General features: G+C 41.3%; 1 protein-coding gene across 14 annotated transcripts in view; it reads right to left on the bottom strand.

Annotated features, from left to right (window-relative positions):
• The window catches only part of LOC124870306 (protein-serine O-palmitoleoyltransferase porcupine-like), a 65,402-nt gene that overhangs the window by 16,311 nt on the left and 33,232 nt on the right, over positions 1-15,859 (bottom strand). For 12 of the 14 annotated variants that reach the window (XR_007038747.1, XR_007038744.1, XR_007038743.1 and 9 more), the window contains one exon: positions 15,042-15,152. The exons of the other annotated variants lie outside the window; for them this stretch is intronic. Coding sequence is in view for 9 of the 12 variants with exons in the window: in XM_047368911.1 (XP_047224867.1) it covers positions 15,042-15,152 (111 nt within the window). In the remaining 3 variants the exon portion in view is untranslated. The remainder of the gene's footprint in view (positions 1-15,041; positions 15,153-15,859) is intronic. 14 annotated transcript variants of the gene reach the window in all.

Genomic DNA, 15,859 nt, shown 5'->3' with positions numbered 1-15,859 from the left:
TATTTCTCTTAAAATCTACAATAATCTCCTTTGTTTTATTCGTGTTCAAGATGAGATGATTGTTTTGATACCATGCCACAAAGCGCTCCACCAGCTCCCTGTACTCTGCTTTTTGTCCATCTCTTATTCACCCCACAACTGCAGAATCCTCTGAGTATTTCTGCCAATGACAGTCCCCTGCGGTGCTCCTATGCTGCTGATTACCTGGGTTAGACACACAACCCTTCAGTCTCACAAACTGTGGTCTGTTTGTCAGTTGGTCTTTGATCCAGTAGATTGTTTAGGCCTCCACCTGAGTCTTCTGGAGTTTCTGACAAAGCAAATGAAGTTGAACTGTGTTAAATGCACTGGACAAATCAAAGAACATGATCCTCACAGTTCTGCTGGCATTGTCCAGACAGTGGGTTTGTTAAAGCAGGTATATGCTGGCATCTTAAACTCCAACTCCACAGCGATAAGCAAACTGAAGAGGGTCTTGATAGTTTGTTTGCCCATTCAGGTGGGCCAACAGGAGTCTCTCTATGACCTTCATAGTGTGGGATGTCAGGGCAACAGTCATTGAGGACTGATGGGTGAGTTATCTTTGGTACCGGAACAAGACAGGAGGTTTTCCACAACACTGTAACCTTCTTCTGGGCCACGCTAAGGTTGAAGAGATGCTGCAGAATCCCACGGAGCTGCTCTGCACAGGCCTTCAGGACTCTAGGGCTGACACAATCTGGACCTGCAGCCTTATTCCGGTTCAGTCTCTCCAGTTGCCTCTTCAACTGACTTCTTGAGTCACACAGGTGGAAAAGGGAGGCAAAGGGAGCAACAGTATCTTCTGATTTGGTTGAAGGCAAACGTGTAGAAGCAGTGTAGAAGCAGAAGCGTAAAACATTTTAGGTGTGAGAGGAAAGATGTGGGTCAAAGGAGGGTGGGATGTCTGTTTGGCTGTGAGCATGAAAGGAGGATGCTGAGCCTGCTTCTGAACTGAAACTCTTGAAGAATGTGTTTAGTTCATTGGCTCTGTCCAGACATCCATCGGTCAAGTTGTCCTTCTGCTTGAAACCTGTGATCTTCTTCAACCCTGACCATACATCGATGGCAGAAGAGTTATGAGACTCAAAGAACCCACTCACAACTCTAGGGCTATGAAGCCTTAAATTTAAATACAGATTCTCAATATTTCAAACAAATAATATCCCTGTTAATTGTCAGAGATGATAAGGGGTCAGTTTGATTAAGTTTATACAACTATTCTAATTCAGCTGTTCAATTCTACTAAATTGCACTAATGTTCTTATAAGAAAATATTACAGTTTGCAGGCAGTTCAGTTCTAATGATGGTTAAATTAAATGGCAAAGTAGTCTAAATTACTCCGGGGCAGAGACAACTAGTTTAAAACTTAAAGCCTACACTCCTTCTTCATTCAATTTTAGTTGATTCTATTTTATTTCATTTATTTGTATCTATCTTTAATGTTTTCTCTCAGCTCTGACTTTATGGCTGTTCCTCTCAATTTATGGGGTTTAAGAGGTTATAAAACGAAAGGCAACATTTATGTATTTAAAATTGAAAAAGCTCAAGCTTATCTGCTTCAGGAACTCAGCAACGACAGTTTAAAAATTTTGGTCAAACCAGTGGGGGGGACAAGCTTTATTGTAATTATGGCACAAATCGGTCAGCAGGGGTTGCTATACTACTAAATAACTTCATGGGGAAAATGTTACCACTTAAAAAGATTCTTCAGGTCATTGGATAATTTGCGTTTTTGATAATAATGATACATTTTTGATTTTAGGAAATATATATGGGTTTAATAATCAATACCTAAACGAAGACTTGATTAAAGAATTGAGTAATGTTTTAAAAGATTTGTCTCAAAGATATTTATACTACACAATTATTTTGGGAGGAGACTAACATGGTGTTAGGGCCACAGCCATGGGTACAACATGATAAGAACTTTTCTGGAATTTCAAAATAAATCGAATTAACCTACTTCCAGCACAGCCCGAAACGGGCAACAGCGAACTTCCCATGACGTCACTGTCCGAATAAAAACCCCGCTTTTGCAATAAACTAACCTCTTCCACGCAGGTCCCCAGAGGAACTGGATGGAGGGACACAGCGTGCTAATGTCTCTTTGCAGGCAAACAGACATAAACTCTTCAAACTGGATCCAAGAATGTCATATGATCCCACGATCATATGCACTAAGTTAAGTAGGAATGAATTGCTGTTTGTGTATCCGGTATTCATTCATGAACGGGGGTAATTAAGGTACAAGGGTGGCTTGACTTTTCTTTCTGAGGTCTACAGAAGCAAACTGTGTTCCAGAGAGTTCCCAGCAGAGACCCTGTCTCTGCAACACCGAGTGGAGCAGTTTTCCCGGTCTGAAGAAAGGACAACGGGACCGCATCACCGTGGCTACAGCAGTAACATGCAGTTTGGCCGGCCGACAGAACGAGCCGCCCCACCCTGCAGCTTTCTTCTAATTCGTCGCCACGGACGACCTTTCCTTAGCAAGGTTCACGTAAGAGGTTGTGTTTTGGGCAGAGAGAAGTAATTTAGAATGAAATAATCTAAACATGTTTTGTTTTGTGACGTTTGGTTTTGTTTATGTTGAAAACTCAACTATCTTAGTGCTAGCATATTATCTCCTCAGCACATGTGCTCAGTTTGTGTGTTCTGTGTTTGTTTTTTTAAGTTAAGACAAACTTTAGTTAAAAGGTGGTTTTAAACACAGAAGATCGGCCATAACACACCATCCACGCTTATGCATTTTAACCCTTTTATTAGTGGTGCTTTAAAGGTACGTGTTTGATTCTGATTATGAGCTATACACTTCTTTTGTTAGCTTTAACCGCTAACAGCTAAGAACACCCCCTCCTTGAACCATCACCTTAACGTGGTGGAGGGGTTTGAGTGCTCAAATGATCCTAGAGGCTATGTTGTCTGGGGCCTAAATGCCCCTGGTAGGGTCTCCCATGGCAAACAGGCTCTAGGTGATGGGTCAGACAAAGAGTGGTTCAGGAATCCCTCATGAAGAAAAAAATATTGAGGCATGTGACGTCGCCCATTACGGCGGAGCCGGGGTCCCACCCTGGAGCCAGGCCTGGGGTCGGGACTCGTCGGAGAGCGCCTGGTGGCCGGGTTGCTCCTTGCGGGACCCGGCCGGGCCAAGCCCGAATGAGAGACGCGAGGCCATCCCCCAGTGGGCCCACCACCTGCAGGGGGAACCGTGAGGGACCGGTGCAAAGAGGATTGGGTGGCGGACGAAGGTGGAGACCTCAGCGGCCCGATCCCCGGATGCTTAGGCTGGCTCTAGGGACGTGGAATGTCACCTCGCTGGGGGGGAAGGAGCCTGAGCTTGTGCGGGAGGTCGAGAGATATCGACTAGAAATAGTCGGGCTTGCCTCCACGCACAGCGTGGGCTCTGGAACCCATCTACTTGAGAGGGGTTGGACTCTGTTCTACTCTGGAGTGGCCCACGGGGAGAGGCGGCGGGCTGGTGTGGGTTTGCTTGTTGCCTCCCAGCTCAGCCGTCTCGTGTTGGGGTTTACCCCAGTGGATGAGAGGGTCGTATCCCTGCGCCTTCGGGTTGGGGAGAGGTCTCTGACTATCATTTCAGCCTACTGGCCGAGTGGCAGTGCGGAGTACCCGGCCTTCTTGGCGTCTCTGTCGGGGGTGCTGGATAGTGCCCCTCCTGGTGACTCCATTATTCTGCTGGGGGACTTCAACGCCCACGTGGAGAACGACAGTGACACCTGGAGAGGCGTGATCGGGAGGAATGGCCTCCCCGATCTGAATCCGAGTGGTGTTTTGTTATTGGACTTCTGTGCTAGTCACGGTTTGTCCATAACGAACACCATGTTCAAACATAAGGGTGTCCATCAGTGCACTTGGCACCAGGACACCCTAGGCAGGTGGTCGATGATCGACTTTGTTGTCGTATCATCAGATCTTCGGCCGCATGTTTTGGACACTCGGGTGAAGAGAGGGGCTGAGCTGTCCACTGATCATCACCTGGTGGTGAGTTGGATCCGCTGGAGGAGGAGAAAGCCAGTCAGACTTGGCAGGCCCAAGCGCATAGTGAGGGTCTGCTGGGAACGTCGGGCGGAGCCCTCGGCCAGGGATGTATTCAACTCCCACCTCCGGGAGAGCTTCGACCAGATCCCGGGGGATGTTGGAGACATAGAGTCCGAGTGGACCATGTTCTCTGCATCTATTGTCGATGCTGCTGCCCGTAGCTGTGGCCGTAAGGTCTGCGGTGCCTGTCGCGGCGGCAATCCCAGAACCCGGTGGTGGACACCGGCAGTAAGGGATGCTGTTAAGCTGAAGAAGGAGTCCTATCGGCTGTGGTTGGCTTGTGGGACTCCTGAGGCGTCTGACGGGTACCGTGAGGCCAAGCGTGCTGCGGCCCGGGCTGTGGCAGAGGCAAAAACACGGGCCTGGGAGGAGTTCGGTGAGGCCATGGAGAAGGACTACCGGTTGGCCTCGAAGCGATTCTGGCAAACCGTCCGTCGCCTCAAGAGGGGAAAGCAGTGCTTCGCCAACACTGTTTATAGTGGGGGCGGGAGACTGCTGACCTCGACTGAGGACATTATCGGGCGGTGGAAGGAGTACTTCGAGGATCTCCTCAATCCTGCCATCACGCATTCCGTGGTGGAAACAGAGGCTGGGGACTCGGGGTCGGACTCTTTCATCACCCAGGCTGAAGTCACCGAGGTGATTAAAAAGCTCCGCGGTGGCAAGGCTTCGGGGGTGGATGAGATCCGCCCTGAGTATCTCAAGTCTCTGGATGTTGTAGGGCTGTCATGGTTGACACGTCTCTTCAACATTGCGTGGCGGTCGGGGACAGTGCCTCTGGACTGGCAGACTGGGGTGGTGGTCCACATGCGCTCCAAATAGCCATTTAATGTTTAAGTTATGCTTTCAACCAAATATATGTTATGAATGTGAGTGTGATGTAATATTGCTGTTCATTTGACCGTTTCTAGCGTTTATCAAGCGCACGTACCTTGCATTTAATTGATAATTAATGTGTGGTGTTAGAGTGCCCCCTATGGGATTTTCAGTGGTACTGTAGACCAGTTTCCATGCTGTATTCATGCGCAGTTGTAGTTCACGTACATGGTTATTAATATATTATATTATTGTTTTTCTGTTGTAGATAACCACACACACAATACACACATGCCTAGTCACAAGTCACTGCATCTGTATTGGTATCCTTATCATTGCCCATGTACCTGCTGCTACTTCATCCTGAATAAATCTGTCTAACTGCATCCTTGGAGTTGACCTATTCCTTCTGACCGAGGAAGACTCAGTTGAGGAGTAATCTGCAATCAGTGCCTGCTAGCCGCAAAGTCTTTTACAAGCATAGTAAAGTGTTTGTTGATTGAAATATGTTTGACTTTGAGTTGACTTACTTTTGTTAATAAATTATTGTATTTTAAGAAACTGTGTGAATTAATTCTGTGTGTGTACAGAGTTTTGCTGTTCAATAATGTCAGAGCTTGGCTCATCCCTTTCAATTTTGTTGTAATACCACCACCTTATTAGGCTGGTATTCACAGGAATACCCTTAACAGACTGAAATATTATTTAATAAAATATTAAAGTATTAATATTAAATAGTATATAACATATTCATAATCACAACAGTAGTATAAGACGAATGTTCTATCTCCACTGCACCTTTTACAGATCATTGCATCATTAAACTCTCCTAAATCCCGCAAAAAATACAAAGATGGAATAAAGGATATTGGAAATTCAATTCAAATCTCCATAAACATGACCCTTTCTGTCAGGATATAAAAAAATGAATTGATGACATAAACAAATCTAATTACAGGGATAAATGGGAACACTTAAAATACAAAATACCTCAAATTCCCATCTCACATAATGGAGTCTTAAGTCGAGACAATAAACAAAAGGAAGCAGGCATTGTAAGAGAAATACACAATATTTGTAATAAAACTACTAAACGAAGATGACAAACAAAAATTTGTTATTTTACCCTCCTCACTAGACAATATTTATATTAATAAAGCTAAGGAAGCCTACATCCGGTCTAAAGCAAAATGGATAGAGGGAGAAAGAAGTTCGGAATATTCCTGCGGGCTAGAAAAAAGAAGACAGGAACATAATACAATTAAGAAAGTGATAATTGATTAACAGGAATTCACTGATCCAGTTAGGATTTTAAAATAAGTTTCCAAATTTTATAGCCAACTGTACTCCTCTTTTTATTCCAATACAGATGCAGAAAAATTCTTTGAGTCTATTAGAGAACAAGTCCCTACTATCGACGAGTTGTGTTTTAAGAATTTATGTAATGCAGAAATCCGAATGGAGGAAGCAGAAAAAGCATTGAAATGTTTAGCTTTAGACAAATCTCCTAATGAGTAACTTTTATAGACACTTCTTGATTCATCTAAAAGACCTAATGTTCAATATGCTTAAAGAAATCTAGAATTCTAACAACCACAATGAAGTAAGGAGTCATATCCCTGATTCCGAACCTGGCAAGGATCCAAAAATAATTGGCAATCTCCACCCCATAACTCTATTAAACAATGATTACAAAATGTTAACCTATTAATATGCAAATAGACTAAAAAGTTGTATCACTGATATTATTTCAGACACAGAATCGGGACACTCTATTCACAACATACGACTTGTATTTGATTTACTTGATTACAACCATCTAATAGAAGACCATGGCTTTATTCTATTTTTAGATTTCTTTAAAGCCTTCGACATGGTTGAACTCAAATTTATGTTTCGCACCTTGCAGCTCCTTGGGATTTGGTAAATGCTTTTTGAATATAATTAAATTAATTTATAAGGATGCTAACAGTTCAGTTCTACTACCTCAGGGTACATCCCCAAGATTTTCAATTAATATGGGCATTAAACAGGGATGCTCAATCTCTGATCGCAGCAGCAGAGATGCTCTCTATTCTTGTTAAAAAAATCTGAGTTTGAAAAACTTTCATTCATTCATTCATCCATCTTCTATGGTGCTTATTCCATAGTGGGTCACGGGGGGGCTGGTGCCTATCTCCAGCAGGCTACGGGCGAGAGGCAGGGTACATCCTGGACAGGTCGCCACCCCATCCTGGTTCAATTTTCTAAAGTTAAAATATATTCGATCAAGGATTTGTCTTCAGTTTCCTCAGCAAGTAGGGAACTTTTTGGGCTTTTTTGTAAATGGAGCCAGTGTGATGTGAGAAAGATAGGTTTGTGTCTATATCTGTGCCAAGGTACTTAAAGAATTTCACCTGTTCCACCTGTTGGCCCTGAATGGTCAGGGGCTTGAACCGAGACTCTGGGGTTTTAGTTCAATTTTAGTGCAATTTCTTCTACAAAGTGTCTTCCCCCAGGCTGCATGTCTGAAGAACACCTCAGTCATGCATATTTGCGCAAATTCAACCATCGTCTCTTTGTTTTCTAAAAACACTGTACAAATACATAATAACAATGATATTTATTTCCCTTATATATTTTCGAACAAAAAAGTCCTAATTGAAAGCAAAATGGAGCCAAATTCCTCGTTTGTGTGCATAAACTTGGCAAAGCTGATTCCGATAACATGTACTGGTTCATTGGTTAAATAGGATATAACTCATCCAATCAGCTCATCTTTATATAGACCAATGTTTAATGTTGACGGTGAACATTAGCAATAGTAGCTAGAGCTAGCTTTAACCAGTGGTGGCAAAGAAAGAACAAGAAAAACAATTATCTAAATAACTTTGCAGTCTCAACTCTGGCAGCTGCACAGCTGCATGGCTGATCACAAAAGCATTCATCCTAGCTAAGGATATCCAAAGCTCATAAATATTGCTAGATATCCTCTGAGATCACTGACACATATAAGTACAAAACAAATACTGTAAACAGTATCTCACAAAAGTGAGTACACCCTTCACATTTATGTATATAATTTATTATATATTTTCATGGGACAACTTCAAGATATGATACTTTTATACAATGTGAAGCAAACGGTTTACAGCTTGTATAACAGTGTAAATTTGATGTCCCATCAAGAAGAACACAGAGCCATTAACATCTAAACCACAGGCAACAAAAGTGAGGACACCTCCCTAAGTGAAAATGTCCAAATTGTGCCCAGTTAGCTATAATCCCTCTTTGGTGTCATGTGACGTGTTAAGTCTTTCAAAATCTCAGGTGTGAATTGGGAGCATGTTACATTTGGTGTTATTGCTCTCATACAGCATGGCAAGTAACTCTCTGAAGATATGAACAAAATAATTTTTGCTCTACATTAAGATGTCCTAGGCTATAAGAAGATTGCCAACACCCTGAAACTGAGCTGCACCACGCACTGCACCAAATTGGTCAGCATGGCTGTCGTTCCAGAAGGAAGCCTCTTCTAAAATGGCATCAAGACTGGCTTAATGAAACCATGTTCTGTGATCTGATGAGACCAAGATAAGCTTGTTTGATTCAGATGGTGGTCAAGTGTGTTTGGTGGCAACCAGGTGAGGAGTACAAAGACAAGTGTGTCTTGCCTACAGTCATACATGGAGTTGTTGGACCACATGTTTGCTGAATATTGGACCATTTGCACGTTGCTGGACACCACCAGGCCTTCCGGCGTTTCGGCCATTTTGTATCCAGGACAGTCCGTTACTACAAATTCCATCGGCCACTGCGGCTGATATGACGGGGGCGTCCCAAGTCTGGCGTCACAGGAGATTATAAAGGAAGGTGACTCCCTTTAAAGAACGCCTTCAGCTGGAGACCTTGACACGGTTACCACGCAACTGAAGCAACCTCTGGAGAAGAAGAGGTCCATGTGGAGTCTTCATTTATTCTCATTCGCTGGCCAACGAAAAATTCATAAAAGAGGTTTCTGGAATAAGAAGGCCAGAAATGTCACTTTACCGATCGAAGACATGAGTTTAACACGTAACCAAAAAAAACCACGGAGTTTCAAGGAGACGGATTGCCACCTTTTTGTGTCCAGTCGACTCCTGACGGTCAGATCATATTTTCCCCTTTCGCCAAGGAGGGCAGAAGACAAAGATTGACCGCTCTTCCTGAAGTTAACTGTGGACGCACGTTAACTTCCATCTTCCCCCCCCTCCCTCTGCTCAGAGGAGACAACGATAAGTAAAACCCATCCTTTAGTTTTATTTCTTTCTTAGAAATAGTCTGGGCAGGGTAGAGGAGGTTTTAGTGCGATTAGATTCGCCATTTAATCTAATGTGTTCTGAATTATATGTGCATGCAACCTTTTATTGAAACTTTGATGTCTGGAAGCCGCTGTGCTACCCAGCTTTGTGTGTGTGTTTTGCGGGGTTGTTTAACATCTGAGAGCCAGCACAGGCACGCTGTGGAACTGAACTGTTATAATAACCTGATGGGGAAATTCACCATTGTCTTCAACTTTACTGCTCACTAGCTTGCCGCCAAAAGTTGTATAACTCTTTGTGTGCTCACCCCCGCCCAGAGTTGGGGGATGTTTTATGACTTAGTATAACTTAGTTACAGTTTGGGCTACGCTCCCAAACTCCTTTGTCATATTATAATTTTTGCCATAAATGCTGGTTTGATCCCATTCACACCCACTGCTGTTTTGCTTTATTTTGTTTAGTTAGATATTTTACCCCCTTTTGTGTAGAACTTTGCATGCTTGAGTAGGTGAAGATTATTAAACCGGAAGAGCGGATTTTATCAGGCTGTGATTTAATAAATATTCACATAGATAAAGAGAAGTCGTTTGTGTTTATTTTGTGCAAGAGTGATTCGTCAGTCAAAATAAGGTTAAAAGTTCCACACGTTTCAGCAGAAAAGGTTGATTAAACAGTGACATCTCTGGTAATAGTTATCAATTATTACTGAGTATTTAACAGTTGTAATTATCAAAGGCGTTGAGCCACAGTTACAACACCAGAGGACATCTCTGGTCTCGATTCATAAATGAGGATTTTGGTTAAGAAATTAATTTTGTGAAATTATGATTGTTAATTATAATTCTTGATAAATATTAATTAATCAATAATCGTAATTCCAACAGAGTGGTTTGGGGCTGCTTCACTACTGCCGTCTGTGAGGCATTGTCGAGCGGAAGGTGGAGGAGTAAAAGGTCTCCAACATTCACCAGTTCCTTGATGTCTTCATGGAGGAGTGGGAAAGGATTGTAGTGATAATGTATAAAGCTCTGGGAGTTAAGACTGCACAGGAAAATAATAGAGGCCACACAAAATATTGTCACGTAGGACACAATTTGGAGATATTCATTTAGGGGTGTACTCATTTTTGTTGAAAGCGGTTTAAGACATTAATGCCTATGTGTTGAGTTATATACACTGTTATACCAGCTGGTGATGGACAGGTTGACAGATGAGATTAGACCGGAATCTACATGGACTTTGACGTTTGCAGAAGGCATTGTGATCTGTGGTGAGAGCAGGGAACAGATGGAAAAAAAATTATAGAGATGAATGTTTGCCCTGGAAAAGAGAAGACTAAAGGTTAGCTGGAACAAGACAGAATACATGTGTTTAATGAGAGGGCCCCAAGTGGAGATTGTAAGGTTACAGGAGAACAGAGATCAAGAAGGTGGAGGGTTTTAAGTACTTAGAGTCAACAGTCCAGGGAAACGGTGTGGTAAAGAGGTGAAGAGACTCATCCAAGCATTTTGGAACAGGTGGACAAAAGTCCACGGTGTGCTGTGTGATAATAGAGTGTCAGCAAGAAGGAAGCAAGGTGTATAAGACGGTGGTGAGACCAGCGATGTTATATAGTTAGAGACAGCAGCACTGAGGAAGAGTCTGGAGGTAGCAGAGATGAAGATGTTGAGATTCTCTTTTGGACTGTTGAGGATGGATAGGTTAAGGAATAAGTAAATCAGAGGGATATCATGTTCTAGATGTATTGGAGATAAAGCCAGAAAGGCCAGAAGGGGATGGTTTCAACATTTAAAGAGGAGGGACAGTGAGTACATCGGTAGAAGGATGCTGAGGCTGGAACTGCCAGGCAGGAGGCCTAGCGGAAGACCAAATAGGAGATTTATGAATGAGGTAAAAGAGAACATGGAGGAAGTGTGTCTGAGAGAAGTAGATAAAGAAGATAGAGTTAGATGGAGACAGATGACTTGTATGATGACCCCTGAAAGGGAAAAGGCAAAAGAAGATGCAAGCTCTCTGACTATTTTATATTGTATCAAAATGTCATCTCTATAGTGTTGCCCATGAAAAGATATTATAAAATATTTATGGTGTACTCACCTTTGTGCAGGGCTGAAATGATTCCTCGAATAACTCGAGTACCTCGATTTATAAAATTCCTCGAGGCGAATTATCTGCCTTATCTGTCGTACGTTATGTACTCTGATTAAGAAGAGTAACGGCATTATTCATAGTGGCTACCTGGCAAGAAGAAAAGAACACGAAGCACTACTGCTAGTGGCCGACATAATTGAAGATAAAAGTACAGCAACAGATGAACAGCTCGAGCCAAAAAACGTTTATTTGTTGATGTTCTTCAGCCTCATTTATGAGACTTTGAGTGAATATTGCTAGTTAAAAATCGTTTTAGTCATTAGTATGTTTTTTCTTTTTTTTTGCTTTCCTTTTTTGTGGCTGGCACCAAACCTCTGCTTTGGAAGCTGTTATTTGCCTTTATTTTTTGCAAGTGTAGTATTTGCTTACAGCTCACAGTCAAAATAAAAATTTTCTATTTACAATACCTCAACAAAACTCAGTTCTTTGTAGTCAAATTTCTAAACTCAAACCCATTTACTTGCCCAATTGCTAAGATGACAAAGATCACATTTACTTTTTTAATCTGTAAAAACAAGATGCAATATTTCGATTCTTTTGTAATGCTAAAATGCTCGTATTTAATGCAGCTTCATACCTCACATATACAGGTCCTTCTCAAAATATTAGCATATTTTGATAAAGTTCATTATTTTCCATAATGTCATGATGAAAATTTAACATTCATATATTTTAGATTCATTGCACACTAACTGAAATATTTCAGGTCTTTTATTGTCTTAATACAGATGATTTTGGCATACAGCTCATGAAAACCCAAAATTCCTGTCTCACAAAATTAGCATATCATTAAAAGGGTCTCTAAACAAGCTATGAACCTAATCATCTGAATCAACGAGTTAACTCTAAACACCTGCAAAAGATTCCTGAGGCCTTTAAAACACCCAGCCTGGTTCATCACTCAAAACCCCAATTATGGGTAAGACTGCCGACCTGACTGCTGTCCAGAAGGCCACTATTGACACCCTCAAGCAAGAGGGTAAGACACAGAAAGAAATTTCTGAACGAATAGGCTGTTCCCAGAGTGCTGTATCAAGGCACCTCAGTGGGAAGTCTGTGGGAAGGAAAAAGTGTGGCAGAAAACGCTGCACAACGAGAAGAGGTGACCGGACCCTGAGGAAGATTGTGGAGAAGGGCCAATTCCAGACCTCGGGGGACCTGCGGAAGCAGTGGACTGAGTCTGGAGTAGAAACATCCAGAGCCACCGTGCACAGGCATGTGCAGGAAATGGGCTACAGGTGCCGCATTCCCCAGGTCAAGCCACTTTTGAACCAGAAACAGCGGCAGAACCACCTGACCTGGGCTACAGGAAAGCAGCACTGGACTGTTGCTCAGTGGTCCAAAGTACTTTTTTCGGATGAAAGCAAATTCTGCATGTCATTCGGAAATCAAGGTGCCAGAGTCTGGAGGAAGACTGGGGAGAAGGAAATGCCAAAATGCCAGAAGTCCAGTGTCAAGTACCCACAGTCAGTGATGGTCTGGGGTGCCGTGTCAGCTGCTGGTGTTGGTCCACTGTGTTTTATCAAGGGCAGGGTCAATGCAGCTAGCTATCAGGAGATTTTGGAGCACTTCATGCTTCCATCTGCTGAAAAGCTTTATGGAGATGAAGATTTCATTTTTCAGCACGACCTGGCACCTGCTCACAGTGCCAAAACCACTGGTAAATGGTTTACTGACCATGGTATCACTGTGCTCAATTGGCCTGCCAACTCTCCTGACCTGAACCCCATAGAGAATCTGTGGGATATTGTGAAGAGAACGTTGAAAGACTCAAGACCCAACACTCTGGATGAGCTAAAGGCCGCTATCGAAGCATCCTGGGCCTCCATAAGACCTCAGCAGTGCCACAGGCTGATTGCCTCCATGCCACGCCGCATTGAAGCAGTCATTTCTGCCAAAGGATTCCCGACCAAGTATTGAGTGCATAACTGTACATGATTATTTGAAGGTTGACGTTTTTTGTATTAAAAACACTTTTCTTTTATTGGTCGGATGAAATATGCTAATTTTGTGAGATAGAAATTTTGGGTTTTCATGAGCTGTATGCCAAAATCATCCGTATTAAGACAATAAAAGACCTGAAATATTTCAGTTAGTGTGCAATGAATCTAAAATATATGAATGTTAAATTTTCATCTTGACATTATGGAAAATAATGAACTTTATCACAATATGCTAATATTTTGAGAAGGACCTGTATACATACAAAAATCAAGTAATTGAAGCTTAAAATGCATTAATCAATTATTTACTTTTACTGCAGTGGGCTCATCAGTTGGGTACAACTACCCCTTCACAAAATTAAATAAATGTACAAGTTGTTTTATGCTTCAAATTTCAGACTGAAAGTCTAGTATAATATCTGTAAAAGGCAGTGTTTACAATATGCCTCAATATTTTTTAAGCTGATGTGAAATGTTTTATTTCCCATCAGCACTTTAGAAAAAGAACAAGATTTTTTTTCATACTTCAGACTTAAAACTAAAGGTGTGGTTTGAATCTTATTGCCTCTTAGGAAATAAAATGTTATTTAAAAACTAACATAATTTTTACTTGCATTTTCTCTTTTATATATTTTTACTATCTTAAGTTGCTACAGCAAACCATAATTTTTATTCTATTACTAGATTAATCGTCAGAATAATCGAAATAATACTTGATTACTAAAAAAAAATCATTTACAACAGCCCTACTTTTGTGAGATACTGCGCCCCCAGGTAAAAATAATGACAGGATGTCACATGACTTGCTTGCTTTTAGAGTCTTAGCTAGGGTCCAGGTAGTAAACTATTGGAAAAAAAAAAAACAGGTAAAAGACCGTTCTCAGAACTTCTGTCTGTTTGCTGACCTCATATTGCAAGTACATACTCAGGACTGAATACATATATGGTAACTTAGAATATCTAATTTATCACAACATTTTAGAAAAGCAAGCAACCCTGTCAAGATTTTGTTTTTATATTTAGATTTCATCTTCGCACACATATCCTCTCCAGGTGTCTGCTCAGCAGTAAAGTATGCATGTATGGATAGTGGGAAGGTAAAAATAAACATGTTATATTACTTAGTGCTGCAGAAAGGATTATGCCATTCGTTGGTTGTTGTTTTGGAAACAGTTTTCTTTACAATTCTAGCTGTCGACATTTAAACTGCATGCTGTTTATGGCACTTATGCATTTACAATGAAGTTAGTAGAAGTTAGTCAGTATAAAAACAGATTAAAAGTTTGAAGGTTTGGTCTTCAAGGAAAATAGCATGCACTTGTGGAATTCTCTTCCAAGAGTTGAGTGGAGCTCAGTGCAGGCTGAAGATTCTGCTTTACATTTCCATGTTCTACACATGTTTTATGTGATGTATGAACAGAGAAAGAAAAGACACTGTAATTATATTGCTCAGTATGCTGAAGGAGGAATTGCTGAGCAATAAAACTACTGACTTTTTTTAAACAGCCAAGCCACTCTGCTAAATTCTAAATACGATCCTACGTTACTAGCTCCTTATTTATTTCATCAGAAAAGTTGAGCCTTGTCTTTATAGGAGATAGTTTCCATGTAAGCTATCAGTTTAGCCTGGAAAATGGAAGTTGACTGTGAGGACAAAATACACTGTACCTGGAGATGATAACTGTTTGGCAAGAAAGGTAAATTAAAATAAGACATGACTGTTACTCCTTTAGCACCATCAGCAGTATTCCATAAAAATGTACCAGAAATGTTTACCTCTTCTATTTTCTGTTCATCAGATCCAGGATCAAACATGGAGCCCAAGTAGGTGAGATGGAAGATCACTAGCAAGCTGAAAACCAGGTTCAGCAACAGCACCCAAACGTTCTACAGAGTACAGCAAAAACTAAAAATAAGAATAATCATTCTAAATCCAGCAGTAAAAGTCCAGTTAGAACCAGTGCTTGTAGTGGACCAATATCCATCTGTGTTTAGTACCAGCACTTGGCATCTTTAATTTTTAGCATCCCTTGACTTTTTCATCTTCACATGAATTGTTTATGTGCTTAATAAATCTCACCAACTGTAAGCTATGGCCGACTGATATAAACACGATTACTCATTTTTACATTTTTTACATTTTTACAAAACAAAGTTACACAAAAAAACTATTTTGGCTCATTCATTGTGAAATAAAGAAGGAGCCAAAATAGAACGGTTTGACAAAAAACTAAACTTTAGCTCCCTACGTGGATCTATCAGATTAAAGTCAGGATATTGGTTAAGCCGATCCAAAACATTGACATCACTTAGTCACAACAAAAAAGTTGGCAAAATGAAAAGATTACTTTATGCCTTAATCCTCCAGGGATGTGAATAATTTTGGGTGTAATTGCATTTTTTTTTTCTGTAAATATGCTCTTATTACCAGTTCTTAAATGTACCATTGGAGATATTTTGGTTATCACTTAACTAGGGGGATAACTAGTCTTGATGGCATGCAATCAAGATGTCCTGATACAGTGGGGAGAGCAAGTATTTGATACGCTGCCGATTTTGCAGCTTTCTCTCTTGCAAAGAATGCAGACGTTATT

Source organism: Girardinichthys multiradiatus, chromosome 1 (genome assembly GCF_021462225.1).
Source record: "Girardinichthys multiradiatus isolate DD_20200921_A chromosome 1, DD_fGirMul_XY1, whole genome shotgun sequence".
NCBI lineage: Eukaryota > Metazoa > Chordata > Actinopteri > Cyprinodontiformes > Goodeidae > Girardinichthys > Girardinichthys multiradiatus.
This window is presented reverse-complemented; position numbering and strand designations above follow the sequence as displayed.